This window comes from Dromaius novaehollandiae, chromosome 8 (assembly GCF_036370855.1).
Source record: "Dromaius novaehollandiae isolate bDroNov1 chromosome 8, bDroNov1.hap1, whole genome shotgun sequence".
NCBI lineage: Eukaryota > Metazoa > Chordata > Aves > Casuariiformes > Dromaiidae > Dromaius > Dromaius novaehollandiae.
The window spans coordinates 13,059,944-13,068,509 of NC_088105.1; the positions used below are offsets into that span (position 1 = coordinate 13,059,944).

General features: G+C 53.3%; 1 protein-coding gene across 1 annotated transcript; it reads left to right on the forward strand.

Moving 5' to 3' along the window:
* Window positions 1-2,738: 2,738 nt before the first annotated feature.
* Window positions 2,739-7,409, forward strand: FASLG (Fas ligand). The gene is made up of 4 exons (XM_026123433.2): window positions 2,739-3,129; window positions 3,500-3,545; window positions 5,426-5,479; window positions 5,924-7,409. The coding sequence occupies exons 1-4, from the start codon at window positions 2,740-2,742 to the stop codon at window positions 6,316-6,318; spliced, it is 885 nt and encodes a 294-aa protein (XP_025979218.1). The 5' UTR covers window position 2,739; the 3' UTR covers window positions 6,319-7,409.
* The last annotated feature ends 1,157 nt before the right edge of the window (window positions 7,410-8,566 follow it).

Consider the following 8,566-nt stretch of genomic DNA (forward strand, 5'->3'; position numbering starts at 1 on the left):
GATCTAGAGCTGGGAAGAGCTCTGCAGGGTCCTGGTCCTCAGCTCCTGCCTCTTGCACCAAGTTCCTGTATAAACACTGTTGGTCCCTGTCACAGCTCTGGCTCCTAATCATGATACTGATGGTAAAATTGAAAACGAAATCTGTGGATGGATGTACAAAGACCAGGCAGCTCTGGCATGGTTTGCTTTGAGGTTTTGAGGGTCAGTCTGTCCCTGAACCAGCACCCCAAAAGTACAGGGGTCAGTCTCCTTCCCTCCTTGGTAATTGGATGTTGCCTGTGTTGCCAGAGAAGCTTCGTTCCAATGACTGAGCTCTTCTCCAGCCCCAAATACCTGGCTGGAGGAGGGGGAGGGGTAATCCTATTTGAAGAGAGGATTTGGGGCCCAAGGAAGTCCCAGGCTTTGATCCCTGCTCCCCAGCCCATCACTATATTTTACAGCAGCTGAAGGGTCCATGGAGGGCTGTAGAAGAAATGGGGGCTCCCTGCTCCCCTCAGTGCCCATGTCTCAAAGAGCGACGGGCATGCTGTACTCACTGGTCTGAGGGCGAGGCAGCACAGCTGCTGCCTGCTGGGAAAGGGTGCTGAGCAAGGAGCCTGAGTGGGCGGCGCATCCCCCACACATAGCTCAGGTGCCTGAGCCTAAGGGAGCAACAGGGCTGGGGTGCTGCACAGGCAGTGTCGGGAGTGCATTGATGGGAGATGCTTGCCCAAGCAGCCTGCTGTCTCTCTCAGCTCCTGGCTGGAGGCCTCTCTCTCTCGCTCTCTCTCCATCCCCAGCACTGGCTAACAGGCTGGACCAAACTCTGTGTGGGGTGCAGGAGGTGAGGCACTGAGCCCAGCCCCTTGTGTGACCCTCTTTTGTAATGATCCCCCTAGCAAGCGACTTCGCCCGGCTGGGGAGCACCATTTCAGGATGCAGAGAGCAGAGCCAAGTGTTGAGGGGAGGTGTGACCAGGCTTGAACTGACAGAGCTGGATTTGTTTTGCTTTCATGTCTTTTATGACAGAAACCTAGAAGTACAAGGAAGACCCATGCAAGTTTCTGAAATCTCTCACACTGCAGATCACTGCTTCAGCAAACAGCTGTGGTGAACAGCTTCAAAACACAGTGGGGTGGCTGGTGGTGCAGGCAAGGCTTTGAGGACACATCTGAGTGTTACTGGTGCGGTTGGAGGCAGAGCCAAGCCCTTGCTCAGGAGAAGCCTGCATGCATCTGTTAGTAAAGTGTGCTGTCCTTAGATTCCAGTTTTTGATGTTCAAGACACAAACCAGTGTGTTGGGGCTGCTTTCCCCAGCTTTGCAGGAGGCAAAACTCCAGTTTGCTTTTGCATTAGGCACTTGCTTTTTTGAACATTGGCCCTGTGCAAACACACACACACTTGAGTGCAAGTCTGTGAAATGGAAGAGCAGATTGCTGCAGACAGTGTTTTGTGTGTGCCTGTAAATTGGTGGGACAATCTCATTGCCAGCACTTGGAAATCTGTGGCCACTGGAGCCTTACACTGAAAGATGGAAACGTTCCTGTTCCTGTCCCTCCTCGTTATTACTTTGTAACAAGCCTTTATCTGAGCACTAGTCCTTGAAGCATGGCTGAAACTCTGGATCCTTTTCAGGAAGGCAGAGAAATTCTACTGAGAGATGAGTAGCACAGTGTCCATTCTAGGCTTTAATCACAAGATATACAGACTGGTTACATACTGCTGTGGTACTTAGCATGGTCCTTAAAAAAAAAAAAAAAAAAAAAAAAAAAAAAAAAAAAGAAGAGAGAGAGAAAAAAGAAAAAAAAGACCTTCCATCTCCGTTTAGTGATGCTGTTTGCAGAGGTAAATGGGGTAGCAGAAGCTGCCAGAAGAAGCCCGGTTTTGCTCCAAGGCGATGTGTGTTTCCTGTGTTACAGCATGCAACTTGTTCAGCCTGGCCACTGCCCTGCAGTGATTTGGCGTGGGTGAAGGCAGCCCACCGAACCGGCTGTGCTTGGGCTGTTAATCCTGGGGCACCTCTGCTGAGGCTGCGGCACTGACATTGCCTTCCTCTTTTCAGTTATGTTGGTTTATTATATCACAGTGGGACAGTGTCTGCAACCAGAGCTCTGCTGTGTCAGGGATTATATAAAACTGTACACACAATTCCTGCCCTAGGGAGCAAACAAAGGAAAGGGGGAATGTGCAACAGACTGCCATAAGTAATTTGCCCTGCACAAAATGAACTAATTACCTGGTGTCCACAGCCACACTCAGGATCTGATCTTCAACCTTCTTCCAAGGAGGAGAGTCCTCAGCTCTTCCTCTTCCCTCTTGTGCAGGCTGCCAGAAGCAGGACAGGTTTGTTGTTCCCCTCTGCTCTTGGTCCAGTGCACCACAGTGGAAAAGCAGCTGCCTCTGCCTGAGTGGGCTGCTGGAAAGGGTGGTTGGCTGGCGGGTGTGTGCTGGGCTGATTACTCAGCCCCTGGTTGGTAGTGCAGCACTCTCGTGCCCTGCAAGCGCTTTGCTGCTCAGCGCACCTGCTCCCAAGCCTAGCTGTTGGGCGCAGTTCTGTGCGAGAGCAGCCCGCCGCCGGGTTTGTCCTGGTGTGTGTGTGTGTGTGTGCGTGCGTGCGTGTGTGTGCTGCCTCAGTGTGGGAGGAGCAGGTGGGCAACCCTGAACTTGCAGCCGAGGGCGGAAGCTCTTTGGGGTTTGCTGCCGCTGCTTGAAGCTTTCATAGAGGTGCAGCATCTGAGCTGGGTGTTCGCTGCTGGAGCGATGCAGGCGTATAAAGGCAGAGCTGGGTCTTCCCCCAGGACTCCGTCTGGGCCAGCCCCAGCACCTTTTGGCTGCCACATGGAAGATCACACAAAACACGTCCAGCCCATCCCGCTCCCAGCCATGCAGCAGAACTTGAACTACGTGTACCCTCAGATCTTCTGGGTGGATGGCTGTACCAACCCCAGCACTTCCTGCCCCCCGGCATCCCCCATTGCCCCCTTCCCGCCACCAGTACCTGATCGGAGGAGAAAGCCAAGGACCAACAGGGAAGGGAAGAGCATCGGCTTCCTGGTGGTCTCCTTGCTGATCCTGCTGTCTCTCACTGGAGTTGGACTGAGCATGTTTCAGATTTTTCGCCTGGAGAAGGAACTGGCTGAACTCAGAGAGGTAAAGTCCATCTGGCTTGTTACAGGGGCTCGGGGTGGGGGGATGGGGGGCGGAAAGGAAACCTAAAACAGAGTCTGCGATGCTCAGGTGGTGCAGAACTCCCCATAGGAGTTCAAATGTCTGCCCTCCTAGTGTGAGTGGGGTTGTTTTACATTGTAGAGGACTGCTCTGTTGGGGGGCTACGATATGTCTGGATATCTCTAAGCGCTGCAACGTCTCTGTCCCTGTACGTACAATTTCCTACCACTCTGCTGTTCTCCTTGAGTGTCCAGAACTAGCCACTGTCAAAGATGATAGTCCTCGGGTGTTCCAGGTGATGCCTTTATGCTCTTCCCATGCTAAGACACCTTGTCCTCTTTTCTTTTGACAGTCTGCCAGTGCTGAACACATCCCTCCAGCTCTGGAGAAGCTCATAGGTGAGTTGATGTAGGTAGAGGAACTCCTTCTTTGTAGCTTGTCTGAATGCTCCCATCTCACTTTTTCTCCCTCATATCAGGGGGACAAAGACAGGGTTGCAGCTCTGATGCTCTGAAAGCATTGATTTCACTCCTTTGGTTGGAACGAGAAATGTATCTCCAGGGTGCAGGGAAGGGTCCCATACCCTGCTTCCTTGGAGGAGAGCTGTCTCGGTATCACCCACGGATATGGGGACAATCTGCTCCTGGCTTGGACCTCCCAGTCCCCAATGGGGCAATGGTACTAGAAGGGCTCTAGAGTAAGTGAGTTTTTAGCTGCCCTAACATACAGCAACAATATGAATGGAGAGAGGAGAACAGAGATCCCAGACAGGCATCACTCATGTTACTTCTTTGTTTCCTTAATATTCAAGATTTTGCGAACACACAGGGGGTTTCCTTTTCTTTGGGGGTGGAGGATTCACTTCTTCCCTTGAGAGGGCAACTTATTTTTTTCTAAATTCTTTTGGTGCAAAGTCTCACTGCAGCCAAAGCTAATTGAGAAAAGCCTGATGATATTTCTTTTTCTTTCAGAAAATGTCATTTCAGTGCAATTGAAACTTTCCACAAGAACCTTCCAGTTTTTCTAAAATTTCATTTAGGAAAAAAAGCAAAGAGTTTCAGTTAGAATGGAACAATATTAAAATTATACTTGGAACTTTCAGACTTTTTTTTTAACGTAACACCTTAACGTTAACAGTGATGATACCCCTTTTCAAAGAAGGTTAAAGCAGAAATAAATGTCCAGTTTTTTTGACAGATCTGAAAAGATACTTTTTCTTGAGGATTTTGTTTAGTAGGACAGTTCATTTCTTTTCAAGTCTGTTCTGATACAGAATGAAAGCAAAGTTGGAAATAGCAAAACTCCCTGGAAAGGACAGTTCTGGTTCCAAACAGCTCCCATTTCAATTAACTTTGTTCTCTGTTGCTTAGAGGAAGGAGAGCTGTTGTTTTAACCAGCTGCTCAGTGCTCTGATCAGAGGCTACTTTAGCAGCACCTGGACACAAGTCATAAATACTAACCCCAAAATTCTTGAAGGTAATAAATAAATAAAGCCAGGGAAATAGGGTAAAGGAGAAGGCAGAGAGAAAAGGGGAATTTAGCTGGCATGAGAAAAGAGGCTTCTTTTAAATTCTGAGAACCTGGTGCTTGGAAGTGGCTGCTGAATGGAAGGGAAGGATGGGGTGGGATGGGGTCCAAGCACCCACCTGTTTTCACTGTAACTGGCCTCTCTCTGCAAGGGGACACAAGCCCTGTGGGGGGCGGGGGCAGCATTTTTCTAGCTGTGTTCTGCCTCTCACAGTGTCTGCCTGGTCAGCAGGATGGTTTGCAGGATGTCTTAGGTGTCTTTTCTCATCTAGCTGTAAGGAAGGAGGTTTGGTACTAAGCAGCTAGCTGTCTGCTGTCACAGGGACAGGTGCCCTTGGCAGTGCTGGACTGCAAGGGGGCAGTAAAGCAGGGTCATCTCTGACAGGACATGAGCATCTCTTTGGCATGGGCCAGAGATGCCAGGTAATGGGGCAGTATTGTCCTCTCCTGCACCCTGAAGGAGCGGCCTCTGCTTGAGCTTACTGACTGAGCCATTTTAAGATCAAAGCTCTCCTTGCTCTTTTGTTCTTCCTCTTGCTTTTGGTTAATCTGGATCCTTTGCTGCAACGCTTCCTTGCTGTGAAGCATTTGCTTGAGCACCTATCTGCCTTGCTGCACCAAGCTGTGTTGCCTGTGAGCCCTGTGCTGCTCTGAACCTGCCCCATTTCAGTGTTACAGACAGCTCCCTTCTGGTCTCCAGGCTGGCTTCTCCATGGAGCATGTGGCTAAAGTCTTCTCCATTTTCATGCAGGGGAGAGGAGCGAGTCAATGAAAAAGGAAGAGAGGAAAGCAGCACACTTAACAGGTATGTGCTGAGGGGCCAGCAAGATGGGAGAGCGGGGGACAGGGCAGGTGTGACTGGGGCAAGAGGGCAGCTTGGTCATAGCTGTGAGGAGTCTGCCTCATATAGGCCTTCTCAGTTCCCTTTGCTAATGTGCATGCTCTGAGAGTTCAGAGTTACTCCTACAGCTAAAATCTTCTCCTTCATTTAGGCTTTTCAGTGAGGGCTCTGGTTTTTGGTTTAGTTTTTGTTCTGCCTTTGGGGTTTGCGGGACCAAAAGCTTTCAGAAGTGGCTGGTGTTGAAAAAGTGGAAGGCAAGAGCTCCTACCTCCGCGAGGCCTGGGGCGGATGTCCCATGCTGAAACGAGCATGTGGAGAACAGGGGACTTGTCTTGAGACTGAGTGTGACTGGAGAAAACAGGAAAATGCCTGTGCTTCTCACGCCACCGCTCTGATTTCGGCTTCCAGGGAACCCCACGCAGCAGGACCTCCCTTTGCAGTGGGAACCAATCTCCGGGCATGCCTTCACCGCCGGCATTCAGTACCGCAATCAGGGCCTGGTGATCAACGAAACCGGCCTCTACTTTGTGTACTCCAACGTGCTCTTCCGGGGAAGCACCTGCAACAGCCAGGTGTTAACCCACGTTGTCTACAAGAAAAACCCAGCCTCGCCGGGCAGCCAGGTGTTGATGGAGGACAAAAAGATCAACTACTGTGCAAATCAGAAGATGTGGGCCCGGAAAAGCTACCTGGGGGCTTTGTTCAAGCTCAGGGAAATGGACAGCTTGCATGTCAACGTTTCCAAAATCGCTCTGGTTAATTTTGAGGAATCTAAGACGTTTTTTGGCTTATTTAAACTTTAAACAGCGCTGTCGGAGTGCGGCCGGCAGCCCCCCACACACTAGGACACGCAAGGGTGGGCTGAGCAGCAGCCAACCTGCCCAGGTGGGCAAGCTGGAGTCTTGCACCAGGAAGCCCACCAAGAAACCATGTTTTGGCCTTTGGAGCGAGAGGGCCTGAGAGTACGAGTAAAGCTCTCCAGGGTCTGACACCTGGCCTCTGGGAAGCACCTGGCCCGTCCTGGGGTAACCTGAATAAACAGCACGTTTCCCCCCTCTGAAAAACCCAGGGTGTGCCGAAGACCTCCTTGACACTCACTACTTGCTGCAGAAGAGATTTTGCTACCTGAGAAGATGACGGTGCTGGTGTGGCACCGTGAGGGAGACTCTGGGCCAGCAGACGCGTGAAGGGCCTGGCTGGACGCGGAGAAGGGCCCCTGGGGCGAGCGTGTGGGGGCCGTGCCACCGAGGTGCCTCCTCAGGCTCAGCGCCCGGAGCGATGGCTGCCCTGGCTGTGCTGCCCGGGCACGCCGCACCTTCCCTCTGCTGTCCCGCGGGCGCCCCTGTGGCTAGCTGACTCATGAAGCGTGGTAGGTTCGTTTTGTGTTAAGTTATCGACCATTCTCATCCCAGAAAAATGTGCCCCCCCCCTTTATTTAACTCATCCCGACAGCTTCGCACCGAGGAACGTTCCGGAAGCAGCGAGTGCCGGAGGGAAGTCCCGGCCCTGGGTGCCGTGGCCCCGGGGTCAAGTCAAGCCCTGGCGAGTCGCTGGGCCCGTGGTCTCCTCTCCATGCCGTGGTGGTGGCCCAGCGGGGCAGGGGCTGGCAGGGAGGCTGTCCGCCCCGCCTCGGCCATGCTCGCTCAGCCTCCCTTCACTGAGAGGGCCCGAGTGACATGGCGGTGGAGAGCGGCGGGACAACCCGTGGCTCCGCTGCCCCGCCGTTTCAGCATGCTGAGGCCCCCGAGGAAAGCCTGCCCCGCTGCCCCTTTCGCAGGGGCTCCGCGGTGCCCAGCCCCGTCCCAGCGCAGCACAGAGGGGCGGCCCCGGCGAGTGGCACAGGAGCGTGCTGGCCGCCAGCCATCGCGAGGCCTCGAGCGGCCGCCTTGTAACGAGACACTCCTCCCTGAGCGAAAACCAGATGGGAAATAAAAGTATATTTTTCTAGGAAGTGGCACTGTTCTCATTCGGGGGAGCTGGCTCCTGCTCTGGGCCCAGCCTGGCCTCTGCGGACAGAGGGATCTCTCTGGGGGGCTCCGGCACTGAAACATCAGGGATTTGAGACCTTAGGAGGCACGAGGTGGCTTGGGGGCACAGTCTGTGGTGAGGGCAGCATGGGCTTGCGAGGGGGGCCAAGGAGGCGTTTGGTGTTGGTGATGCCTGGGGCAGGGAGGCAAAGGCAGCCTGGGAATCGCCCCCCGCTGCGACGCTGCCCTTTCGTGGTGTGAACAGGATGCGTTTGGCAGCTTGCACTGGGCAGCCCCAGCACTGCTCGGCTCTCGGGAGGGAGACTCGTCTCGAAACATGGGCTTGAGCTTGGGTGAACAGACGTGTGGGTAGGCAGCTTTGGAGAGACCCTCCCCTTCCCTCCCTTCCCTTCCCTTCCCCATCCTTGCTGTGGGTCTGGTTTTGGAGCCCTGGTTTGGATATGAGCGGGGCAGAGGTGGCAGAGCAGTTGAGGACATGCTTTGAGAGCAGGGCACTTGCTTGGTGTAAGCGCAGCAGTCGCCAAAGCTGCCAGGCCACCTGGCACACTCGCTGCCCCCTCGCTGGTGCTTCCCACGTAGCAGCCTGAGGGGCAAGGAGAGGAAGTGTCACTCGCTGTTAAATAACGTTCACTCGCTCCGGCAGCTTGCCTGCGAAGCGCTTCCCTTGCATTGCTTCCCTCGGGGGCCATCTGCTGTGCTGCCGCAGGGCAGTACACGAAGCCTGCGCGTGGCTGTGATGCATCATTTGCTGTGGTCCTGGCTTCTAGCAGCTCTGGTGTTGGTCACAGCTAGCAGTGACTCTTCAGCAGCATGCAGCATATATTTCCTTTTCCATGGTCTGCTTTCGGCTCAGTGGTGTAACCTGCGGTTCCCCGTTGCTTGCTTCAGAGAAACGTATTTCTTTGAAAGCTAGCAGTGGACTGGCTATTGGTGTGGCCGGAGTAAGGTGAGCACTTTCTGCTCACACAGCTGCTGCTGCCGCAAAACTCAGAGCTCTCTGCTGTGCTTCTCAGGAAGGAAGATGCAGTGAAAGGTCAAAGTTTAGTGACCTTTTTGCTTGGTT

Bases quoted from the DNA above. Each gene is read 5' to 3' on its own strand.
- FASLG (XM_026123433.2), top strand. From the start codon at position 2,740: ATGCAGGCGTATAAAGGCAGAGCTGGGTCTTCCCCCAGGACTCCGTCT. The intron at 3,130-3,499 runs GTAAAGTCCATC...TTCTTTTGACAG, and splicing joins AACTGGCTGAACTCAGAGAG to TCTGCCAGTGCTGAACACAT. The intron at 3,546-5,425 runs GTGAGTTGATGT...ATTTTCATGCAG, and splicing joins AGCTCTGGAGAAGCTCATAG to GGGAGAGGAGCGAGTCAATG.